Source organism: Cuculus canorus, chromosome 9, assembly GCF_017976375.1.
Source record: "Cuculus canorus isolate bCucCan1 chromosome 9, bCucCan1.pri, whole genome shotgun sequence".
NCBI classification, from domain to species: domain Eukaryota; kingdom Metazoa; phylum Chordata; class Aves; order Cuculiformes; family Cuculidae; genus Cuculus; species Cuculus canorus.
In genome coordinates this window covers 2,476,698-2,502,069 of record NC_071409.1, presented here as the reverse complement: position 1 = coordinate 2,502,069, position 25,372 = coordinate 2,476,698, and the positions used below count along the sequence as shown (strand labels likewise).

Genomic DNA, 25,372 nt, shown 5'->3' with positions numbered 1-25,372 from the left:
ACAGGAGGTGCTCCAGCCCTTGGATAATCTCCACAGCGTTGCAGCCTCCCGTGAACCCACTCCAACAGCTCCATGTCCTTCCTGTGCTGAGGACTTCAGAACTGAATTCAGGTTTCAGGTGTTTTCTTTCTTCTAGACAAGGAAATTAGCAGTTATCTTTACTTTCCTACTACCAAAGCTACGATATCATTATACTAGAATTGTATTTTACAATGGAAGTGTTTTCATTTTAAAAAGTAAAATCAAACTAATAAGAAAATGAGACTGCCACCCAGTCAAATGGGAAGTAAAGGGTTTTTTTAGTATGCTACAATATCAGAAGAAGTGAATAAAGACGTTCTACTCACTTCTCTAGTTAAGAAATTAAAAACTAGGAATTAAGTACCATTTTTTCTCATCTGACATCTGAAGGAACTCAATTCTGAATAAAGACAAGACAACATCCCTAAAACCAGATGAAGCAAAACCCAATACTCTCAAAACAGAATTAGTTGATGAAACCAAAGCCTCCTGCTGAGATTAAAAATGAACCGATTTGGCAACCTTTCTAAGAAACTTAACCTTAAGTGCATGGGAGCCAATCCATGTTGTGTATTCAGGAGCCAAAATGTGAATGAAATTACCCTTCCCTCAGCAGCACGAGGCTGACTACTTTCCAACAAACCATTTCTTCTCCTCAGAAGGCTTCTTTCATGGCTTTAACTTGGTTTTGGGTTCACAGGCCGAAGAGTTTCAGTAGCATAAAGCCATACAAACTGCTTGCATACAAAAACCTCCAAGTCCTTTATTGTTTTCAGGATATATGTGGTACAATTAACATTACACCAGCTATGGCAAGCCCTCTGTCGCAAGAGGTGCTTCAAAACAAGTATCCCAGAGCACCAACATAGACACACGCACACAGACACTACAAAACCACTTTGAAATGATTCCCCATCCCCACCCCCAACTTTTTTTCCGTTTCTTTGTTTTTGTAACTTGACAGCTACGACTTCCATGACGTCGGAGATCCTGGATGTGGCAGATCTAGTGCAGTGGCACTGGGTTCAGAAGGCTACGTCAGACACAGGAAGGTCAGAAGAATGGGGTAACTGTGTTGTTTTCACTGCTTTGAAGCACGGCTGCTGCCTGGGTCAATCCCTGTATGTCAGCTTCCCAGTGTCCCTGCAGAGCCTCCTGCGGTACAGGCGCATCGGCACCTCGTGTTCCTTGATCCCTACGCTGCAGTGGGAGCGCCCTGCCCACTGCAAACGGCAATGCTCGCTCCAATTAGTAGGCACTGACACATCAGGAGGGTTAAACAAACGGGACTGGAAAGACTTGAAAAAGGGATGAGCCTGAGAGAAATCTTTGTTCACTATGACACATCAGTGACAATCCTTTCAGGTCACCAGGCTTCACATGTCCATCTGTTGCCATCTGTTCCCTAAACTCATCCTTTTTATTCAGATGCTCTGCTTAAAAAAAGAAACCCAAACTACAAAAAGGTTCAACTCCATTCTGTACACATCCTCCGTTTCCAGAGTCATTATTGTTCTGGCTTTACGCCTTCTCCTTTCGCTTTAATTTGGATACTTTCTTGACAGTTCCATTCTTGTTTAGAAGCTTCAGAACACGATCCTTGTGATCCAAAACCTTCAGCATGGAGTCTCGAGCCTCGTTGATTTGATCCATCACAAGTTTACACCTCTGCATATTCCCCTGAAAAGAAACACTGTTGTCATTACCAGCAGACCTCTCTAGCTTAAGCGATCCCTGGACCTTTTCCTAACGCCGCTCGTTAACTGGTGGCACTGGAAACACAGGAAGCATAGCTACGTGTTTTTTTTTAAGCCAGTTTAGCTCTTACTAACTGCAGTAGGATATTCTGTAATTATGGGTAAGCAATTCTGTGGGAGGGCAGAGTAACCTACCTGTATCAGCTCGTTGATTCGATGCAAGTCATCATCAGTCGCTGCCTTTTTCTTAGGAATGAGTCCCTCTTGCAGGGCAGTCAGTCTCTCATACACATCATGCTCCAGGTCCGTCTAAAAAGACAGGAGTCCTTCATGAGCAGGTTCACCTCTGGGCCAGAAAGCATTCGCCCGCATTAAGAAAGCTACACAGAGATGATAACCTGTTCCCCTCTCGGCTGCTTGTGTTAGTAATTCAGAAGGTGGAGCCTCTGACGTGGAGTGTGGCACTATCACTCTTACTTGACATCCTATTTACAGGGTTGCTCCACTTCTGAACAAACATGGATCCTGACCAGAACTGCTTCCCCTATTTCTCACAATACTATTCCAGGAATGCAGAGGTTTTGGGGAGTTTGGTGCTAGAATGCAGAGCACCTACCTCACCCCCAACCTGAAACAGAAGCATCCAGGAATGTGGATCAGTGCTGCCTCCTCAGATCAGCCGCACCATCCCAAACGGACGCTTCTTCAGACCTGTGCATCGGCAGGAGGGAGTTGCCAATTTTGATCATCTGTACAAAATACATCAGCTCTTATGTCTGAATCAAAACCAACACTCTACGTTTCCAAGCCACTTAACGCCACATTCCTGAGAAAGGGGGAAAGCACGTCCCGCTCCCTTTGGGCGCTACACACCAGCTCTTTTATGGTATCCCAGTGTCAGATGACCATGTACTGAGTTTGTAAAAACATCTCCTGTCTTACGAGCTCCTTGTACCCCGCGTCGTAGGGAGCTGGCGAGCCCCGTTCACCTACCAGCTGCAGGAGCTGTGCTGCGCAGAGATGGACCTTCCACCCTTGTGCCCGGCAGGATACGCCCTTCTGATTGGCAATCTCCTGGAGCATTGCCTTCTTCTCTTCTGTCACCAGGGAAGACAAAGAGATGTTATTTGAACTGCAGGAATTTGCCAGGCCTCTCTTTTCAAACACACTGACCCAAATTCTGCTCTCCATCCATCTAAGAAATGAGGATGCGCAACATTTGGATTCAGGGAGAAAAGCCTACCCATTTGTTATGGACCTGACCACAACCTGACAATTTATATTCTATCCTATTTTTTCCTCATTTAATGAAGGCAGCGCTCAGTGTTTCAGAGAGTAAAAGGTCCATCCTAAACCACTGAAATATGTATCTACTCCCTTCTTCCACAGCTGTGAAAACTCAAACTGCTTTAAAATGCCAAGAATCATAGAATCACTAGGTTGGAAAAGACCTCCTAGATCATCGAGTCCAACCATTCCTATCTGCCACTAAACTATGTCCTTGAGTCCCTCATCTGCCCGTCTTTTAAACACCTCCAGGGATGGTGACTCAACTTCTTGGCTAAGATATTAGCCAAGAAGCCTAAAAAGCAGTGTCCAATCTCCATTTTCTCATGTTAGGAAAAAAAATCCTCTTTAAAAGCCCTTTTGTTAGTTGAAGAGTTACGTTAAATCTAGAATGTTTTTGATTGACTGGCAAGTTTGTTAGGTGGTAAGAAAATCGGAAGGCACATCACCGCAGCATGTCACTGCTTTAAGGATTACCTTCTTCAGTAAGTTTCTGTTACTGTAAGTAAACAGGTTACTCCATAACCATACAATTTTTCCTTTTACAAAACCATAACTAATTCTATGTAGTCTCCATCCCTTCTTTCTTCCTCTATCTCGAGAGCCAAAGAGATTCAGGCAACACCTACCTAATGAAAATCATTAGCTAACTTGATCAACCCTTGCTTTCCAACTGCAATCAAGACCTTTCTGTGGGATTGCTTATCCACACCAGCTTGCTGAGAGCGTTCCTGAGACGCGGAAACTGTTCATCCCAGGAGAATGAAGCTGTCGCTCTCCAAGAAGTGGACTGACCTTTGACTCGGACATCGCTGTATCTCTGAAAGTGGTGGTAAGCGGCTTTCCAAGGATTGCGATAATGACGGAGCAGTGTGATAGGAGGCCTTGGACGCACAGGGACGTATCTCACACCTTCCTCATCTGGAAAAGGAGCCAGGTAGAACCCTATTAGTAACTAGGTGAAAGTAAGAAATCAGCTTGACACAGTAACCCCAGCAGATCCGTAAGCACCACCTCATCCAGAATAGTTTAGGTTGGAAAAGACCTTTAAGATCGTCAAGTCCAACCGTAAGTCATCCAAAATGATACTCTGTCTTGAGAGAGTAATTTTCCCTTAACACAGTTATACAGAAAGTGCTGGGAACAGATACTTGGATTCTGTATTTTCTATATTTAGGAACCAGAAAAATGAGAGAGCACCTTCTCTGAGAAACAAAGGGAAGAGAAAATACAGACACTGGAATAGGAAAGAGAGACATCAGATATGACTTTACCTATATATTCCTTTGGAGGAGACTTGCGCTTTTCTGCCTTCACTAGCAAACTTTTGGCAGTGGATTTCTCATCGTCAGTGCTGTTCGTCTCCATCATGTCCCCCTCCTCTGTGGAGATGACATGCTGCTGCTTGCGGGGTTTCTTCCTTGGGGAGGCACCAGGTGGCAAATCACTTGGAGGCATTGAAAGGTTGTTGGCCAGCAACGCCAAAGACGGAGACACGGTACTTGTAGTCAAAGGAGGGACTGCTGAGAGGAAGGAGAGAGGAAAAGAGTCCAAACCATCAGCAGCATGAAGGTAAAACACTGACATTATTTGAACGCTACCTCCAACCGAGGTTCTCGTTTCAGTGCACTGTGAGGAGCATGAAGACTATGAGCACTTCAGCTCCACATGCATAGAAGATCAGATATTAAGCCAGCAGCAATTGCTAGGACAAGCCTACATGCTAAGATCTCTAGTGTCTCATATGCAAAGGCATGAAGAATAAGAATGGAGACAATTGTGCCTCAGCTCCTTCAGTTCTGGAATCCTCAACGTAAGAAGGATACGGAGCTGTTGGAATAGGTCCAGGGGAGGCTACAACGACGATGGGAGGGCTGGAGCACCTCCCATACGAGGACAGGCTGAGAGAGTTGCGCTTGTTCAGCCTGGAGAAGAGAAGGCTGTGAGGAGGCCTTATAGCGACCTTCCAGTACCTGAAGGGGCTACAAGAAGGCTGGAGAGGGGCTGTTCATAAAGGCTTGGAGTGATGGGATGAAGGGGAATGGGTATAAACTGGAGAGGGGCAGATTTAGACTGGACATAAGGAGGAGTTTCTTCACGATGAGGGTGGTGAGGCACTGGAACAGGTTGCCCAGGGAAGCTGGAGGTGTTCCAGGCCAGGTTGGATGGGCCTTGGGCAGCCTGATCCAGTGGGAGGTGTCCCTGCCCATGTCAGGACAGTTGGGACTGGATGATCTTTAAGGCCTCTTCCAACCCAAACTGTTCTATGATTCTATATGTGAGGCTTAAGTTAGCTTAATGCTAGAAAAAGGAATCCATGCCATCATTTGTCTTCCGCTACAGTAAAAAAAGACATCTTTGTAGGCAGGCTAGCACAGATCAGAGTCAATAGCGCACAGGTCCCTTCCCTCTTGTAACACACAGCGTCCCATGCAATCACAACAGGACTGCAGTACTCTTCTTGCAAGAGTGCTGTCAGAAAGCTACTGCGCCCACCAGTGCCCCTCCGCGAGGAGCAGAGCTGCAGGCAGCTGCGGCAAACGCTCCATGGCATCTGGAGGGAAAAGTTCGATCATAGAATAATTTGGGTTGTAAGTGACCTTAGAGATCATCCAGTTTCACCCCCTGCCATGGGCAGGGACACCTCCCACTGGCTCAGGCTGCCCAAGGCCCATCCAACCTGGCCTTGAACACCTCCAGGGATGTGACCTCCAGGGAACACCTCCAGCTGTGACCAAGGCTGCAAAAAGACATTTCTGGGATGGGATCTCTTGACAATTTGGCATAGACACAGCTTCCAGTAAGAGGCAAAAAAAACATGGAGAACTTAATGCTGTCTGCCTGTGCTACCGAATTCTGCAGCAAGCAGCTTGTGTCATCAACAAGCTTTAAGGAGAGTGATGAAACCAACAGCTAAACAGAATTCCCATAACTCATGAATGTGGGATGCATTTGTATCTGTTTGCAACTGTATAGCGCCTGACCCGAGACCCATAAGGATAGGAACAGTACTGACCATCCTATCTGATGGTATGGCCAGGCTGGATACGTAAGGCAATATAACGAATATTTTAACAAGTTCTAGAGACAATATCCATGAATCCCAGGAGGGCCCTGTGGGGTCCTGCTCTGGGCACTGATTCTTCGCATACAAGAAAGGCCCTTGGACCTGAATGGTGTGGTTCATCAGAAAATGGTAATGAACTGAGCAAATCCATAACACGTTGGTACCACTGCTGTGCACGTGTGTTTTAAGCAAGGAATCTACGCAGAGCCTTTGAAGTTGGATCATTTGAAGACAAACAAAGCAGTCACAGTAACAAGTGATTTCATGGAAGATTAGGGAGAAAGGAAAGAAGAACTTTATGAGTTACAAGGCATACGGGAACCCTTTGATTGGTGTTCTGTGCTACCATGAAAGAGATGTTATTTCATTTTACAGAATGGAAGTGTTGAAATCCTCTTAATTTCTCCACAGAAGAAGCAACCTGGTGATTAACAACCACCTACCAGATACTGGTCGCATTATATCCATGGGCTCCATTTCCTCTTTGATTTTTATCTCTGGTACTGCAGGACCCAGCACGGCTGACAGGGCACCACACATGGTTGAAGGAGGAGCAGATGCTGCCACAATCGTGGTAGAAGTTGGTGGAGCAGCTGGAATGGCTCCTGGAATGGTGGAAAGCGCTGCTGCAGGCTGCGAGGTGGGACTGGCTGCGGCGATGATTGTCGGAATGGCAGAGGCGGGCTGCTGGGAGGTCGGGGGAACTGCAATGGTGGGCTGCTCGCCGCCTTGGTTCGACACCACCTCCATGGACACAGAGACTGGAGTGGCCATGGACACATGTATTTCAGGTTTTGGCTTGGCACTGTAACATAAAAGAAAGCAAAATAAATGCAAATTAACTGCGTCTCAGCCATGACCAGCTAGCATGAAGCAAATGAGCCAAGCTGGATTCAAGACTATCCAGCTTTTCCTGCACCCTCAAGTAAAACCTGGCTCAGTCACGTGTTTAACAACAGGAGAAGGTGTCATCTCATTTCCTTCTCTGCTCCCTTTCTAATCCTCTGTATTTATTAGAAACTCCCTGTCACAAGCAAATCTCCTGACAAACTCGATTTGACTTTGGAATGCTTGTCAAAGGAGGAGGCAGCTTCACCCTGCAGACAAGAAGAGCTGTACTGCCCCCAGGCTCTGTTTGCAAGAGCTCCCATTATGGATAACAGTTATAAAAACTATTACTAAAACTTATTATATATGAAAATATAGTTATATATGGATAATAGATATAAAATTTTTAAGTGAAGCAGGGCAGAAGCTGCATTTACCTTTCGTCAGCGTTCATTTTCAAGTCTCATAGAAAAAACATTTTGAGGCCCATCCATTTTGTTTCTAACGACAGCTCATACCCACATCTTTTACAGGGCCACTGCTTCAGCTTCACAACAGCAGAAATAGTCAGGTCTGTTCAAAGTCGTCACGTTGACAACACCACAATAGATGGTTTCCCAAAAGAAAGGAAAACGCTCCAATAGCCAGAGAATACAAATCAAACCAACACAATCCAAATATTATGGCACAGCTGGTTATTGCTTAAAGTCTTACCCAGCAGGCCTTGGTGATCCAGATGTGCTTCGCATGGTACTCTCAACACGTGTGCCAGCTACTTCAGGGGGCTGAGGTGGAATTAAGCTTTTCCGGACCGCGAGCCTGTAAGAGACAGAGCCAAGATGCAGAGACTAAAACCGAGAGCAAAGGTATCGACACTCTCTTGACCAAACCAAGACAGGAGTTACAGCTGTATCATTGCACTCCGTCTTCAGTATTGCTGATCCGCTATAGAAAGAGTCTCATTTTGCTTTTCAAATTAGAGTTAAGTTTTATTTTCTTTAAAGATAAAGGATCCCTTGCTCTGGCCCAGGCTCACCACCATTTATGGCTTCTCCAGGAAGGCCAGCTTTACTTCCATCTTACTGAGACTGCCCGGTGCCAACAGTGGACAAAGAGCTCCAGTCTGGCCATGCCACCAGCCTCCACTGCTGTTTCAAGACTGAGCCAATCATCTTGAACATAGGATCATAAAACAATTTGGGTTGGAACGGACATTAAAGATCATCCAGTTCCAACCTCCCACTGGATCAGGCTGCCCAAGGCCCATCCAACCTGACCCTGAACACCTCCAGGGATGGGGCAGCCACTGGAAGGTGCTCAGACAAGCATCTGCTTTGTTTAGTTGGACTCAGCTGTGTCAAAGCCCGACCCCAACACCTCAAGCCCTGAATGTGGATGTTAGCCAGCACAGGGCTAAACACATAAGAGTATTTTAGAGACTATTAAGTCTCCTGCGGGGCTGGAAGTCAAACTGTTGTCTAAACTAGTCAACCTCTCAAATGGAAACATTCTTTAGTGACCTACCACTGCTTCTTTAATATCTGTTTCAGTTTTACAGCCTGCAGCTTCTCTGCCTTAAAAAAGTTGCCACCCAAATAAAAAAAATATGCAATTTTAGTCTCACAGGACACATCAGCTCCAAACGTTTTCAGTCGTTAGGCAGGAAGAAATGCACTGTTAATTCTAAAGCAGCGTTGCGTCTATTCAGGCATTTAAAATTCAACAGACAGCATAAAATATTTTAAGAGTTTTAGTTACTCCCTTTTCTTAATCAGATTTCACTAATCCTATCCTTTCTACTCATCCACATATTCTTCCAAGAAAAGCACTGAAGAAAAAGCACAAAAATTCTAATTTTAGTAGATTATGAAGTCTTTGTTTTTATTACACTAAGCAAGAAAAGCCTCAAATCTTCCTCCAAAAGCCACTTCCAAGAGCAAGGAGACAAACAGTCCTTCTCATTTTATTACTGGCATTAAAAGAAAACCTTATCCTACCCCAGGGGAGGAAACCAAGTGTATTTCGCAGATCAGCAGGTCACTCACAACCACTGACTGAATAATCTGCTAGAACCGTTTTTTATCTCCACTGCAACGATTCCGTTCAGCTAGGCTAGGCTACACAGAAGTGTCTCCTTCACACATTATCTTCAGTTCTACTCACCCGTCCGTGGTTGGTTTCTTCCGGAGGATGCTCGGGCGTGGGGAAGAGCCCTGGGCTGGCGCACTGGCACTCTGGCTATGGGTTTGCACGACTGTAGTTGCTGCAGAAGCGGTGTTGAATGTGTTGCTAATAGGATTGGCTACAATGGTGGCTCCATCTGCCAGGACTACTGCTGGGAAGGATGGATATTGATACAGCAGAGAGAAGAACAGATACAGAGAGGAGAAAACCGCAGTTACTTAAGGAGATTTGATGTCAAGGCAGGTGTTCGCGGAGCACGTGTTGTCCACGCTCCCTCGACTCCCTCCATCTCTATCTGCAGGGCTTTCAGAGTGCTTTGTAAGCAATACCTTTGCTACAGGCAACCTGATCACTGAACTTTCTGCAGGGAAGGCGGAAACTACCTCCTGCCTAACAACTGCTGCTAGGGAAATAATCTTTTCCAGAAGAAATGGAAAATGCAGAAATTGCTAGGGAGATCACTAACACAACTGGGTCAACACAATAACGCTCTGGTAGTCAGTGTGGCACTTATAAGTAAGCACCATCAGTTGTATTTATGTTCTGACCTTCTGCCAAAGCCCATCTGGGCAACTAACTGATGCCGCAGTTAAGATGGTCAGGAAGTCTCCATGCAGCGTGTCTGCCGGCTTTGCAACGGCAGAGTCTCTTGGCTGCCCACGCTTCCAGTAAGTTTCTGGGGTTTCATCAGATCAGTCGTTTTTAATGAAAGTTGGTTTCTGTCAGAGTCCAGGATCAGGTGACCAACTGCTGAAACTACCTTTTAATTGTTACTGCGACCTAATCCATAGCCAGAACAGTTTGGAGAACATCATTTAGCCTAGAGAAGAGGAGGCTGAGGGGAGACCTTATCACTGTCTACAACTCCCTAAAGCAGGTTGTAGAGCGGTGGGTGTTGGTCTCTTTGCCCAAGTGACTGGTGATAGGATGAGAGGCAATGGCCTCAAGCTGCGCCAGGGAAGGTTCAGATTGGAGATCAGGAAAAACTTCACTGAAGGCATTCTCAAGCACTGGAAGAGTCTGCCCAGAGAGGTGGTTGAGTCACCATCCCTGGAGGGATTTAAAAGATGGGTAGATTAAGTGCTTAGGGATATGATTTAATAGTGGAAAGGTACAGTTGGACTTGGTGGTCTCAAAGGTCTTCTCCAACCTAGCAATTCTATGATTTATTCATAAATGACTTTTCCCACAAGGCCTTACCGAAGGAAGCTGTTTAAGCTCTGGCACTACCAGTCCTTCCCATGGAAATAACCCATTAAAGCCGCCCACACACTCCACCCACTACGCTTGAAAAATAGTTAAAAAATATTTCCTGGGAGAATATGAGATGAATGTATTTAGTGTCCACTACTGGACCAGAGAGACTACAAAAAGGTCACTGGTCAGAGTAAATGATAAAAACTAAGCCAGTGACTTTACCTGAAGTCTTGCCGTCGGCTGGAGGCTGCTGAGCGCCGATTGGTGCTGGCTGCAGTCCCTGCGTGCCAATTGGTGCAGCGGGGTGGAGTCCTTGTGTCCCGATTGGTGCTGGCTGAATGCCCTGGGCACTGATTGGCGCTGGCTGGATCCCCTGCGCACTGATGGGAGCCGGCTGGATGCCCTGGATGTGACGGGCGTGAGAGGCATCTACAGTCATCAGCTGCATAGGGTTGAGGTGGACAGTGGAGGCCACGCCAACGCCGGTCTGAGCCGTGATGGCAGAGTTGGGCGCCTGCGCTGAAACTGGGAGCAGCAACACAGACATCTCGTCACACCTGTCCAGCGTGTCGCCTCGGTTCCCCCCAGGACCTCTCACTCAAGTATTTCCTTTCAAAGACCATTAATCTGTCGGCTTGCTTAGTAGTGTATTTTAGAGTGGGGAGGCCAGACTGTCTGCCAAAGGACTGTAACACTACTGTTTACTTCCATGTATTTTCTATTCCCAATTGCAACAAGAGAGAACAGTTCAAGTTTAATCCTAATGTTAAAGTTCAACTCAAATTAGCTTTCTGTACCCAGCTCCCAGTCTCAGAAAGCCAGGCGTTATTTTTGCTCACTATCATTTTATATAGCCCGATGTACCAACACTTGGCATTTTCCCTGATTAAAAAAAGATAATTAGGATAAATCAGAAGCCTAAGCCATTTCTTTTCAATAGGCAGTCTTTCCACAGAGCTTATCGCTACATCAATTAAAAACCTCCAAACCTTTCAATGTACAAAAGCAAGCAAAGCAGAGACTCAAGTATAAGTCCCTTAAAGCAGGGCTGATTTCCTTATCCAATTTTCCTAGCCACATAAACATAAAAGAAGCGTTCCTTAGCACGAGCGGACAAAATGTTCTGGAGTGGAGTATGGACTCAGCTGGCTCAGAACAGGGCTTGCAGTTACAGGCTGGATCCCACAGCTCAAATGAACACTAGATCTTTTTGTGGCACAACAATATTCCCAATGAAGCACCTGCTCTAAGAAGTTCAATTCTTTTATTCTAACCGTGATTCTGTCTTTCCACATCCACTATACGGCATATTACACTCCCCCACAGCAGTGTTTAACAAAGCCCATAGTTCTCGGATCCCTGAATTTCCAGTCTTTACAGGACACAGCCACGATTTCTGCAGCCACATACAGAATGCAAAGGCGAACTTGCCAACAACGGCCTTGCTTGCTAACAATGGAGAGCCCTCTCATCACAAAATAAGCTGGTTTTGTCATTGTCACAGGATTTCGATCAAGTTCTTGTGCTGATGAGACGCTCTGGCTGTCAAACCTCTCAAATCTGACTCCAGGTCTCTGCAAATGGCTTCTGGGACCCAAGTATGAAGTATGGCACCTCATGTCTCTTGGTAGAAGACCTTATGTGAAATGCTCTTGTTGCGGAACTTTCTATCCAACAAAATCCTTTTGGGAGACCATATAAACAAAACTGGCTTTTGGAAAGCCAAAGTCAACACTCCTCCTCAAAGTTCCGTGTTAATGCTCCTTATCTCAGTGACCTGTTAAAAAGTCTGCTCTGCACTTCTATCCGTGCTCTCGCAGAGGCTCATGTCCCTCCTGACACCCCGAGTCCTCTGAATTGTCACCAGTTTCTGCCGCAAGTAGCACCTTCAACTGATGCTTCAAGTCAGCTTAACAAGCAAAATGTCTCCGTCAATGAGTTCCTGCTGAAGAAGGTACTTCTGCTTTGTAAAAAACTAGCTCCAGTCAACCCTCACCCCACCCTGCTACTACACCTGGACCTCCTGACAGCCTGCGTCACGTTGTACCAGGGCCTCTGTAACCCTTCCTCGATCACAGCTGCCAGCACCCAGGACCACCGCTCACCTGCACGTTGCCCTTTAAAGCTTTCAGCCCCAGCACAGGAAGGTACAGGAGCAGCTCACACATCCCTTCTACAAGTCCTTTAATCATCCCGAAGCCCACCTCAAATCCTGACCGGACATAGAGCTGGCACTTGCAATTTTTCAGTGGAATTTCAGTGACAGTAAGCACATGCCCCAGGAACTTGGCTGTTCTTTGCGTGGACTTTGCCAGTCAGCAAATGGGCTTTGGCACCTCCAAGTCCTTCCAAATTTCCTCTATACTGCTCGAGGGCAACATGCTGCCAACAGATATTCCATGAAAATCCAAACCATGCATATTCCTACCGTTCGGATTGTGGAAACAATCACATTACAAAAACAGTCCTAATGCCCTCAGTAAGGTACAAGTGCTCCAAATGCTGTCACAGAATGACGTATGTTTGGGTTGTCTATGTGGGCTCCCAGTACACAGCAACTTTGGTTTAAGCACATTAGCTTCTTTTGAACAGAACGCCAATATGGAAGTGTGCAACGCAGCTAATTTTTTCCATTTTTGATTTGGGTTTCTCTCTCAAACTGCATGCTCACATAGATGAGATTAAGAGGAACTTGTCAGAACACCAGGGAGTGAACACGCGTTGGAGAGCTGCGTCTGGAGGGTTGAACCAGTTCCATTTGTGGCATCAATAACTTTTGCTTAGAGACGCAAACGCTTGGCTATCAAACGTGGAACCCTTCGCTATGTTTAGCAGCCCCTGAAGCAGTTCAGTGCCCTTTGCCTGTGAGTTTGCCCCTCAGCCACAAGCCATCACATACTGTGTGTGACAAACTGTCAAGAGTCAAGTGGAAAAGCCTCTTGATTTCTCCCACCACTAAAGCTAATGATTGAGGAGAGCCCAAATCCAGCTTGTTCCAGAGCCTCACCTGGGTACTGGCGAATGGTGGACACCGAGCTCGTGATGGGGGTGTAGGTGTGCGCAGTCAAAGGGTAGGCAGAGGGCGGGTACGTTGGTAAGAAATACTGGAACTGGACAGGCACCGACTGCCTACAGGCATCAAAGAGAACAAGTATTACATACACCACCTCAACAGCTCATCTTCAAGCCCTGTCCTTGGGCCACCCTCCAAGTTTTCTGATCTCAACCATCAGAAACTATCAAGAATCTCAGCTATCACGATTAATTTGGAATCTTCAACATAAGAAGGATATGGAGCTGTTGGAATGGGTCCAGAGGAGGCTACAAGGATGATCTGAGGGCTGGAGCACCTCCCATACGAGGACAGGCTGAGAGAGTTGGAGTTGTTCAGCCTGGAGAAGAGAAGGCTCCGAGGAGACCTTCCAGCGACCTTCCAGTACCTGAAGGGACTATAAGAAAACTGGGGAGGGACTGTTCACAAAGGCTTGTGGTGATAGGACAAGAGGCAATGGGGATAAACTGGAGAGGGGAAGATTTGGACTGGACATAAGAAGGAATCTCTTCACGTTGAGGATGGTGAGACACTGGCCCAGGTTGCCCAGGCAAGCTGTGGCTGCCCCATCCCTGGAGGGGTTCAAGGCCAGGTTGGATGGGGCTTGGAGCCCCTGATCCAATGGGAGGTGTCCCTGCCCATGGCAGGGGGGTTGGAACTGGATGGGCTTTGTGTTCCCTTCCAACTCAAACTGTTCTATGATTCTACGATAATCCAAAACTACCAAATTGCCTCCATCCCTGGGTTTCCAGCATTTCAAAACCTCTCATTCACAGAGCTGCTACTTCCTCACCTGTTGTCATTTCTGGTTTCCATCGCTACTGGGTTTGGAGAGGCCCGGTGACTAGAGAGGGGTATGAGATTGCTCCTCTCTGCTGTGTAATCAGACTGGATCCTGGGAGAAGTATGCGTGATTTGCTGAGGAACCACTTTAGCTGAATAAAGACAAACATGCAATCAGTTGACAGTCAAAAGAAAAGCTGGCAGACGCTTCAAAGGTAATATTAATTCTTCTGGCAAAATCCCCAAGACTCGCCCCGCTCCCCCCCAAATGAAAAACCACCCCAACTTCAGATGATTTTTCTATCCACAGGGATGACAGCTTTCCTCAACAGGAAAAAAGAGCTAGGGAAATGAAGTATTTTTTTATCAACGTGTACTAAAACAGAAAGATGTTATAAATGCATATATAAGCTCTGCCACATCACAGATTAACTTACTCCCGGGCTGAAATTAAATCAATCAGCTCAATCCTTTCTGCTGGCAAGAACTTATTTATCCAAGTTTCCATAGCAGGACTTGACAGAGACCAAGGGAAATGAGATCAAAGCAGACAAGTACACATAGACAGAGGCCAAGAAAATAACAAAACAAAACAGCCAGAAAAGCTTTACAGGAAACACCAGCGTATTGAGATACAACCTCACGCCTTGGAAACTGATGGCAGGGCAAGATGCTACAAGATTTCAAAAGAACAAGGAGGAGGTCAGCAGGAAAACAAAAGGAAACTTATGTGGTTCTGCAGTGAACATCTCGGGTGGATTTTCACATCTCAGCAAAGAAGTTTCCCACCTTCAGACCTCAGTGTTTTACCTCCAAAGGAGCACGCTAAACAAAACCCACTAGGCTACACCAAACACCTCAAGAAGCACACTAAAGAACTTGCAAAATCAGCTATGAAAGCCTTATTCTACCACCAAGCAGTTATAGCTACTAGTACATACGATGCCAGTTCTGAGATGCCAAACGGCTCAACTTCATCTGAAAATTCAATTGAGTAAATTAATGAGCCATTTTATGACTTACTCCTCCTAGAACATCTATTTCTTCTTGGTATTAAGAAAGCTATGCTACAGTAGACCTGTTAATTGGTTTCTCCCAGCTTGAACTGATTTTCTTTCCCTCCTTAATTTGCTAGTATGCACAAACACTACCAGTATCAACAGGAAACCGAAGCATCAGTTACACATTCTTCTTAAAATTGAAATCACTCACCAACTGGGATGTTTGAGGTCGTGACAGCTGTAGCATGGGAAGAATGGGAGGGCATTGTCATGGTGACAATGGTGCTTGTAGGCGCTTGGGTGTGAGACACAGAACCTAAAGAAAAGGAAAAAAAAATATACAAGAACTTTCTACAGACCCCTATCGCCCTGGTCTATTGATATCCAAATAAAGAGGGCAAAAACTGCAACCCATACAACCTTCACGAAAAACCCGGTATTTCTTTCCTGAACTCTGTTTGTGCACTTCCAAATGCAGTCTTTACCATTAAGAATTCCTCAAAAGCAACCAGGTCTCGTCCTCAAAGAAGAAAAACAACAAAAAAATCCACCCCTCCCAACAGCATTAGGAATACTCACCAGCTGTGGTTGCTGAAGCAATGGTATTTGTTGCCAAAATAGGTGCCACTGTTGCTGCTGCCACTGGAGTACCAGTACTGAAAATGGTTTTCTATGAAAAGCAAAGCAAAGCTTCAAGTTAAAAGACCAGCATGCTTAAAATATTGACTTAGCATGGAATTCCGCTGCACTGACTGTGAAGTACATGTATTTCTAACCTAATACTAACCCTTTTTCCCAAATTTAAACATAGGGCTCAAGATAGAAACAAAAGAACCGTCTAGAAGACACAAGAGGTTTTTTTTTTTCTTCTTCGTGCAGTTTACCTGAGCCATGGTGTGGAGCTGTGGCTTCTGTGCTCCTATAGCTGGGTGAGAGGGTAGTGTAATCCGAGTCGCTGTGTCCCGCGGCTGCGCGGGCCGCTGAATACTAATCGCTGCAGAAGGCGGGTGCTGCTGGATAGACAGGGTTGGTCGGCTGGAGAGAAAGGAAAATAATCATGGAGACAACCTCAGGGATACTAAACACGAAGGGTAAGATGCAAGGACACATCAGCCCTCGGTCTCTTTCTCTTTGAAAGCAGGACTGCCATCAAATATAGGGTCAAGTTTCTTATCCTGCTTGACCTATGCTGTTCTGTCCTCACCTTCCCAAGTGCCCAACTAGGAGGACAGGCCTAACAACAATGCCTATCACTTCACAAAAAAAGACTTTGTCAGGGACTCTTTTCAACGTTCACGTATAATTTTTTTCCTCTGTATCTTCACAGTCTGAATTAGCCATGAGTCCCTACAACAGAAACTCTGCTTTCCAGGAAGCGGATCACAATGCTCTTTCACAGAACTCAGAGCAACAGTTCACGTTTATAGTAATTTTTATGCACAGAACTGAAAGCATTTGCACTGTCCAAGCACCATTTTTGTACTGTATCATCCCACATCTAGAGGATGTGCTCTGGATGGTTAAGACGTATGTTTTCCCTTCCTCCAGCCTCTGTACAGTCAGAGCACTGCAGATTTCAAAGGTCCTTTACCTGAGGGTTGATTCTGTAGCGTGTGCTGCTGTTGTAGTAATAACAGGGGACTGAGCTCTTGTGGCCGAGACAGTTGCCACCACAGCTGGAGGAATAGTGCTTGAAGTTGTCACGGGAGGACGAGACTACAAAAACCAGTGAAAAAGAGACATATTCAGACAAGAAATCATGCTGTTCAGAGAATAACTAGAAATTACTTGGTTAAAACTGCTTTTCCTACACTTCATCACTAAGCTTTGGCATGCTTAAACATTTCAGGTCTTTCTGACTTGATGTATAAGCTCAAAGGGGATCTGCCCTGGTTTTCAAAGCAGGGACATCATAGGAATCGGTAAGCAGCAGAGTGAACATGAATGGATTCCTTGCAGGTCTTCAAGAAAAAAAGCAAAGGTCAGGTGCCCTCTGAATGAAAAGAAACCCTAATCCATCTACGTTCAGGAAGCCAAAGGTGATTACATTGGTAGTCTGAAAGCATTGAGTAAAGATGTTTAACACTTTAAACACTAATGCCACTGCAAGGAGATGACACCTACAATCTTCTTATACGTGTATGGAAGCTGAGATGTACAAAAGCTTATTCAACAAAGGACCTTTTTAATTCTATGTTAATACATATATTTAAGAATAAATAAACACGAGCATACCACACCAGACTTTTCACACTTTAAAGCTGGAGTGTATCTGAACTAAAGCCCCGTCCCAGCTTCCAAGCACTTTGGAGACAGTCAAAAAACCAATTTCTGGCTCCAAGCCTTGGAAGGAAACAAACCCATGGGACTAATGCAACTACTGCACTACTTGCTGTAAGAAACTGGTACCCAAGAAACAGAACTGGAAGAGAGATGGCAGTAGCCTCAGCTCAGTAAATACAGTTACAGGTTCTATATTATGAGTAAGTGCCAGGAAGAATTTGGAGCCGGCCACCGGTGTTCTTCGGAGCGGCCTGGCTGCTACCTGCCTGGATTGGCTGGTGAATGATGTGCTGGACCGCTGGCTGAGCCGTCGCTGCATTTGGCAACTGGGAAGCTGGTCTCAGGACTGTGGTTACTTTAGAACTGGACATCACCGCAGCAGCCGCTGCACCTGGGAAATGAACCAAGAGCATTAAAATACCGCATACCCAAATGGCTCCATTATAACCACAAAGAGATTCTGACCTTAGCTGGTTTGCATTTCAATTTTAAAGTATTTCATATGTACATCAGTTCAGGTGACATTGGTTTAAAGTAAGGCTTGCAACAAACAAACATACATAAGATTCACAGAAGTATGTGAGGAAGGGTAGGTATTATTTAAAATGAATTGGCTTTATTGATAGCTCTTATTCCCCTATAATAATCTTATTGAAAATCCAATCTTTTTCTATTCCAAGCTATGGAAGTCAGTAGAAATAATTCAGTTTGATTACTGGGTTAATGTGTAAATAGGTCACCCAACACCAACCATCTCACTGCACCCATGAAGTTCAGAAGAAATATACATGTGCAATAGAAGAAAAGACAAAACAAAAGCTACCTTTCAACCCTGTCATTTGATTAATTTGTCTACTGTTTGCTGTTTCCTGACCATAACAAATCACCGTAGAAGGCAAACAGCCTTGAAATCATCCCATGGACTAGACTGCATAGCTTCTGTAGATGTCCCTAACTGAAATTATTACCTCAGAAGTTAATATTCAAGCTGAGAGAGAGAGAGAGCAGGAAAGCATATTAAATGTCAATACGGAGTTTGTGGCAGCTGTCCCACAAGAATCAAGTGAACAAAACTACATTTAACTTCAACTACAAATAAAGCTGCACAGTCCTTCTGCCTGCTCTAGTAAAAGATTAGATCTTGGGTCACGTCAATTTATTTTTCATAAGTGACCAAGTAACACCAAATATGAAAGGAAATAAAAACATAAATGGCACTTTGAATTCATGTAAGTTTGAAGCTGAGCTAGAGACCTAACCCTTGAGAAAGTAAAGCTGCAGTCAGAAATCGGGCAGACTGTATTGAGCACAGGGTTTCTTCTCAGGGGCTGATCTGTAGCAAGAAAAATCCCAGGAGGTAAGAGCCTCTAGTATCACCAGCATTTAACTCAAGGGTAAACGTGGACACATAGAATACGAAATGTTAGCACGCACAAAAACGCATAAATGAACCTGTGATGGGGTACAAAAACATGCCTCGCAACTGCAGCATGAGCTGTGCTAGCAGTGAGGAGGAGAATTTTAGAGGAGGAGGAGGCTGGATGCGCCTCCCTCAGAGGCTGCGAGCAGCAGGCAGGGACAGCACAGCGAGATCTGTACCTCGGGGCAGGTGGGAAGCTCCAATGTGTAGCGGAGGCCCAGGAGCACTGCTTCTGATGATAGACATCTGCACGTTGGTAGCCATGATGTGATGCAAGTTACTAGGATGCCCCTGCAGAGTTAAAGAGATTACAAAACCCCAAATAAACATTGAGCTGTGTTGACAAGAGTTAACGTCCACAATCATTTGCCATACCCAAGCCCCACAGACAGAAAAGGGATTCTGTAGAAATAGTTGGTTTGCAAAGGTTGCATGCATCACAGGTCGAGTGGAGAACGAGGCAGACGTTTCTACAGGGTAAGGTTACAGAGTCTGCTGACTCTATAGGCTTGCGAGATATAAACATTTCTGTATTTCACTGATCTATTTTCACAGCTGGCTTGCGACTGACAGTCAGCCACAGAGATGGCCCTTCTGCCATTTTAAGGAACAGCTTCACAATAACTGTCCAGTGAATTCAAGAGGATAGCGAGAACCTGGCAAATGCTGCAACAAATGAATTCTATTTTCTCATAGATGGACTGGATGGACTTCCCAAGAACACTCCTGAAGATAAAATCCGCTGAACCTGCTGTTCATCCTTAGCCAGCCTAACATGAATCCACCTAAAGGCACTTTACATCGAACCCCTGAGCCTTCAGAGCTTTAGCAACGAGCATTCTGGCAAACTAGCTTCAAACCATAAGGATTGGCTCTGCAGTCGAAGTATAGAGGTGGGAAAAGATTACCTACACCTTTACCCCCTCAAATTTTGTCACCAGCACTTTAATAAACGTACACTGCAAAACCATGAACTGCTCAGCAGTCTCTTCTGATCTGCTCCCAGGAGAGCTGCATAAGACCACAGTGATGAATCCCAGCACCTTGTCTACACTAGACATTCTCCAAGTGATCCCGGAACAGCAGGAGCTCCTAAGAAAGGATTCAGCCTCACAGAAGCTTTTGGATAAGGCTCTGCTACCACAACCTCCCTGTGCTGCGTTAGTCGGATGACAACAGCAAACCAGCAGCTTTCCAAAGAGCTTGTGCTAGCCGAGTCTGAGGTTTAATGCTCCGAGAAGAACTGATCCAACAACCACTTGGCCACTGAATGGGGAAGCCTGCTGTCTCTCCCTTCCTCCTGGCTCCAAGTACCCCCTGAGGTGTACAAATATGAGTATTGATCTGACCCTGCAGTGAGCTGGAACAGGAAAAAAAAAACCCAAACCAAAAAAATCAGACCTGTTGCCCACTGATTGTCGCCACGGGAATCGTTGGAGCCTGTGGTATGTTGCTTTCCATGGTCACGGTAACTTGCCCAGGGACCTTTGTGGGAGCTGAGAGAGTAGAGGGTGGAGCAGGAGCAATGGGCCGGCTGGGCATGGTGGGCTTCAGCGGAGGCTGCAAGAAACACAGGGACAGAAACGTTGGCAACTCCAAATGAGAGTTCAGTGCTGAAGCAGAAATAATTTGGGGGCTGTGTGTCCAAGTCTGGAGAGAGAGTCAGCTTTGCGCAAGGATAAGTATGTGTAAGTGTTAGGAGAGGATGGATATTGGTCATTTACAGCTGTTCCACTTTCATTCGTGACAAAGAAAGGGCATCTCCTAACTTTCAGCAAGAGTCACAAGTGGCATCTATTTAGGGCTATGGTGTTTCCCTACACACACTATGCGCTAACAGTTAGGTGTTCCCATCCACTCCTGCAGAGAAAAGGGAAGATTTCAGACACTGATCGAAGTTACTCTTCTCTAAAGAGAGAGATTACAACCACACCCCCTCAAAACCAACGGTGTGATGTTATGAAGTCCTCAGTGCATCGCACAGAAGAGCAAAGCCCAGGAGGCACTGTAGTCAGAGGAAGCATGCAAGGAAAGACTAAGAAACAAAAGAATAGTGTTAAATGGAGTTAAATCCAGTTGGTGGCTGGTCACAAGTGGGGTTCCCTGGGGCTCAGTGTTGAGGTTGGATCTGTTTAACATCTTTATCAATAATCTGCATTAAAGGAATGAGTGTATCCTTAGTAATTTCGCAAAAGGCACTAAACTGAGTGGAAATGTTGATCTGCTTGAGGGCAGGGAGGCTCTGCAGAGGGACCTGGACAGGCTGGATCGATGGGCTGAGACCAGCAGGCTGGGGTTAACAACAAGGCCAAGTGCTGAGTCCTGCACTTGGGACGCAACAACCCCGAGCAGTGCTACAGGCTTGGGGGAGAGTGGCTGGAAAACTGCAGGGTGGAAAAGGCCCTGGATGTGCTGGTGGCAGTGGCTGAAAGTGAGCCAGCAGTGGCCCAGATGGCCAAGAAGGTCAACAGCATCCCAGCTTGGATCAGCCATGAGGTGGCCAGCAGGAGCAGGGCAGGGATCGTCCTCCTGGACTTGGTGCTGGTGAGGCTGCACCTCAAATCCTGAGTTCAGTTTTGGGCCCCTCACTACAACAAGGACATTGAGGAGCTGGAGCGCATCCAGAGAAGGGAATGGAGCTGGGGAAGGGGCTGCAGCCCAGGGGTCTGGGAGCGGCGGGGGACCAGGGCCTGTTCACTCTGGAGAGGAGAAGGCTGAGGGCAGACCTCATCACTCTCTGCAGCTCTCAGGAGGTTGTGGTGAGGTAGGTGCTGGTCTCTTCTGCCAAGTAACAAGTGATAGGACAGAGATAAGGGCCTCAAGCTGCGCCAGGGGAGGTTCAGACTGAATATTAGGAAAAAAATTTTCACTGAAAGGGTCTCAGGTGATGGCAGAGGCTGCCCAGGGAGGTGGTGGAGTCACCATCCCTGGAGGGGTTTAACAGACGGGCAGGTGAGGTGCTCAGGAATGGTTTAGTAGTGGACAGGTAAAGCTGAACCCTACGATCTTAAAGGTCTTTTCCAAACAAACCATCCTATGATTGAAAAGCAGGGAAGTTTTTGGTGCAATTTGTTTTTGCTCAATTTTGTAACACAGACTGTATTTTTCCCCTACAAATTGTGAGCCCCCCTGTTACCTTCATGAGTCCGTCTGCAAAGGAAAGTGGCACAGCCGGAGTCAGATGCGCTGGAGGTGCTGTCACTGTCACTGGGGCACCAGACTGGACAGGGTGGTGCTGTGTCAGCATCTGAACCTGTGGGTATGGCCGGACCACCACTGGCTCCTGCTTTTCCTCTCGAGGCTGCATGGAGCTGCTTGGGCCGATGTGCTCTCTGGGAGCAACGTCTGAGTCACGACTGGATTCATCGCTCACTGGTGGAAAAAAATAAAAAGGGAACTTTGAGGAAAAAGGCAAAAGAGGTTAATGAGTTTTCCCTGGTCACCTGGCAGGTGACTTCTGTAAAGCCTTTGACATAGACTCCACAACATCCTTCTCTCTAAATCGAAGGGAGGTGGATTTGATGGGTGGACTTTTGGTGGATAAGGAATTGGATGGATGGTCGCATGGAGAGAGTAGTGGTCAACGGCATGATGTCCATATGGAGATCCACAACAAGTAGTGTCCCTCAGGGGTCCATACTGGGACCAGTGCTGTTTAATATCTTCATCAATGACATAAACAATGACATCGAGTGCACCCTCAGCAGGTTTGCAGATGACACCAAGCTGAGGGTGCAGATGCCACACCAGAAGGACGGGATGTCATCCAGAGGGACCTGGACAGGCTGGAGAAGTGGCACGGTGTGAACCTCATGAGGTTCAACAAGGCCAAGTGCAAGGTCCTACACCACAGAACAATCCGTGGTTTCAATACAGGATGGGGTACTGCAGACAATGACTTGGGTGCTGGCTGCTGAGCAGCAGCTCAACACGAGTGAGCAATACATGCTTACAGCCCCAGAAGCCAGCTCTATCCTGGGCTGCATTAAAAGCAGCGTAGCCAGCAGGGCAAGGAGATGAGTCTCCCCCTCTACTCTGCTCTAGTGAGATCTCACCTGGAATCCTACATCCAGCTCTGGAGTCCCCAACATAAGAAGAATATAGAGAGGTTGGGATGGGTCCAGAGGGGGACTACAAGGGTGATCAGAGGGCTGAGAGAGTTGAGGTTGTTCAGACTGGAGAAGAGAAGGCTCCATAGGGACCTAAGAGCAGCTTCCACTATTGCAAGGGGCTCCAAGGAGGCTGGGAGGGACTTTCTAGAAAGGTATGGAGGGATAGGACGAGAGGGAATGGCTTTATATTGGAAGAGGGAAAATTCAGATTAGACGTTAGAAAGAAATTCTTCCCAATGAAGGTGGTGAAGCCCTGGAACAGGGAAGCCGTGGCTGCCCCATCCCTGGAGGTGTTCAAGGCCAGGCTGGACGGGGTTTTGAAGAACCCGATCCAGTGGGAGGTGTCCCTGCCCACGGCAGGGGGTGGGACTGGATGGGCTTTGAGGTCTCATCCAACACAAACCATTCCAGGACTCAGGTCAGGGATGAGATAAACACCCAAAATACGGGGAATTGAGGCTTTCGGTTAAACCCGTTGAACACAGCCTAGCGGCGGAGGCGCCAGGATCCTCCTCTCCACCAGCTCCCCCCCCCCCCCCCCCCCCCACTCCATCTCTTACCTGGGGCGGAGGGTGCGATGCCGGCGGGGCCGCTGGCGGCCGGGGGCGGCGGGGCTGCTCCAAGGGCGGCGGGGGTCGCTGCCGAGCGGGGGAACTGCTGCGAGCTCATCTCCGCCTGCGGGACCGGGCGCTGCGTCACCGCCGAGGGGCCCCCGCGCGCACGGGGCGGCGGCGGCAGAGACCCGCCCCCTCAGGGGACAGCGGCCCCTCATTGGGGGGAGGCGGGACCCGCCCACCCTGTGCGCCCGCCGATTGGACACCGGCAGACCCCGCCCACCAAATAGGCCTCACTGATTGGACAGTGACAGGCCCCGCCCAGAAATTCCGCCCCGCTGATTGGACGCCGACAGGCCCCGCCCACCAAACTCGCGCCGTTCGGCTCATTGAACAGACAGGCACCGCCCACCCAACACGTCCGCTCATTGGACAGCGCCTAGCCCCGCCCCCGAACCCCAGCTTATAAGGCAGCACGTAGCTCCGCCCCGAACCCCATCCGCTCATCGGACAACGCTGTTCTTGCTTCCTCAGCCCGCTCATTAGACAGCGCCGAGCCCCGCCCGCAGACCACATGCGGCTCATTGGACACCACTGACCCAGCCCCTGAACGCGCCCAGCTGTTCGGACAACGCGGTTCCTCCCTCCCGCCCCCGCCTCCAAAGTCGCGCCGCTCATTGCACAGCGCCAAGCCCCGCCCCCTGAATCAACGCCGCTGATTGGACACCACGTGACCCCCCCGCTCACCCTGCGCCAACCCCGCCCCTAGAGCTGATTGGACCGATCCAAATCCCGCCCTTCCGAGCCCGCCCCGCTCATTTGGGCGGCTGCACAGCGCTAGTCCCGCCCTCCCCTCGGAGTGCACCCCTCCATTGGACAGCGCCAAGCCCCGCCCCGCTTCTTGGAAAACGTGGCTCCGCCCCACATTCGCTCATTGACTGCGGCTTGGCCCCTCCCCTGGGACCACCCACACCGCTCACGCCCCTCAAGCCCGCTCATTGGACAAGGCTCCACGGCATTAAGCCCCGCCCACCGCCCCCGCCTCACCCATTGGCTGCCGCGTAAAACGCCGACCTCGCCCCGCCCATTGACCCAGCGATAAGCCCCGCCCCCTTGGCCGCCCATCCCAGCCAATCCGCGCGGCGCTCCGGGACAGTGACGCCGCGGGGCGCCGAGCCAATGGAGCTGAGCCGCTGTGCGGGGCCGCAGGGCCCGGATGTTACCGGGAGGGCAGCGGCGTCCGCCCCTGCCAGCCCCAAGCCTGGCCGCCCTTTCCCTTCCGCTTCCCGCCGTTCCTTCCCGCCGTCGCCGCGCAGGGGCCGCCCCCCTCCTCTCCTCGTCGACCACCTTACCGCCAGCCCCAGGCTCCCGCCTTCCACCCGCCGCCCCCCGCTCCTCTCCGGGCCTGCGTGGTACTGCCGCGCCGGTACCTGCGTGCGGGGCGCCTCGCGGCCGCGGTCTCTGATCCGCCGAGAACCGAGCTCCGCTTCCGCCGCCGCTGCTGCTCGTGGCGGATTGGCCCGGTCCGGCTCCGCCCTCCGCGGAGCCCCCGCCCCGTGCCCCGCGGGCGCTGCTGGGACCTGTAGTGCAGTAAGAGGCGGGAGCGGCCGCGCCGCGTTCCGAGCCTTCGGGGCCCCGGGGAACGCGGGGGGGATGGCTGCCCGCGGCCCCGCCCCTCGGCGGCGATCATGTGCCAACTGAGGCCACGCCCCCGCCTCGTTAGACCGAGCGCTGCACAGGCTATCAAGCCCCAGCCGAGACCACGCCCCCACATAGACCACGCCCCAACATGCAAACCACAGGAGACCACGCCCCCAAGCGGGACCACGCCCCCAAACGGCAGCTCAATGGAGACGCGCCCACTGAAACAGACCACGCCCCCAAGG

The 25,372-nt window shown here is 48.3% G+C and overlaps 1 protein-coding gene across 5 annotated transcripts; it reads right to left on the bottom strand.

Annotated features, from left to right (window-relative positions):
• Positions 1 to 757: 757 nt before the first annotated feature.
• SAP130 (Sin3A associated protein 130) lies at positions 758 to 25,161 on the bottom strand. Of its 5 annotated transcripts, XR_008451296.1 has the most exons (22): positions 24,917 to 25,161; positions 23,493 to 23,607; positions 21,957 to 22,192; positions 20,222 to 20,380; positions 19,000 to 19,111; positions 17,667 to 17,791; positions 16,709 to 16,833; positions 16,002 to 16,152; positions 15,697 to 15,787; positions 15,329 to 15,433; positions 14,127 to 14,268; positions 13,289 to 13,410; positions 10,504 to 10,806; positions 9,064 to 9,235; positions 7,615 to 7,719; positions 6,516 to 6,877; positions 4,280 to 4,528; positions 3,801 to 3,926; positions 2,712 to 2,815; positions 2,335 to 2,467; positions 1,914 to 2,027; positions 1,678 to 1,701 (listed from the first exon to the last, which is right to left on the bottom strand). XR_008451296.1 is itself a non-coding variant. In XM_054074775.1 (21 exons), the coding sequence occupies exons 2-21, from the start codon at positions 23,599 to 23,601 to the stop codon at positions 1,543 to 1,545; spliced, it is 3,168 nt and encodes a 1,055-aa protein (XP_053930750.1). In that variant the 5' UTR covers positions 23,602 to 23,607; positions 24,917 to 25,160; the 3' UTR covers positions 758 to 1,542. The 5 variants fall into 5 exon arrangements, 4 of the variants coding, with proteins under 4 accessions (XP_053930750.1, XP_053930751.1, XP_053930748.1 ...); XM_054074775.1 differs by lacking the exon at positions 2,335 to 2,467 and having other exon boundaries at positions 758 to 1,701; positions 4,280 to 4,525; positions 24,917 to 25,160; XM_054074776.1 differs by lacking the exon at positions 2,335 to 2,467 and having other exon boundaries at positions 758 to 1,701; positions 4,280 to 4,525; positions 9,064 to 9,232; positions 24,917 to 25,159.
• Positions 25,162 to 25,372: the final 211 nt, after the last annotated feature.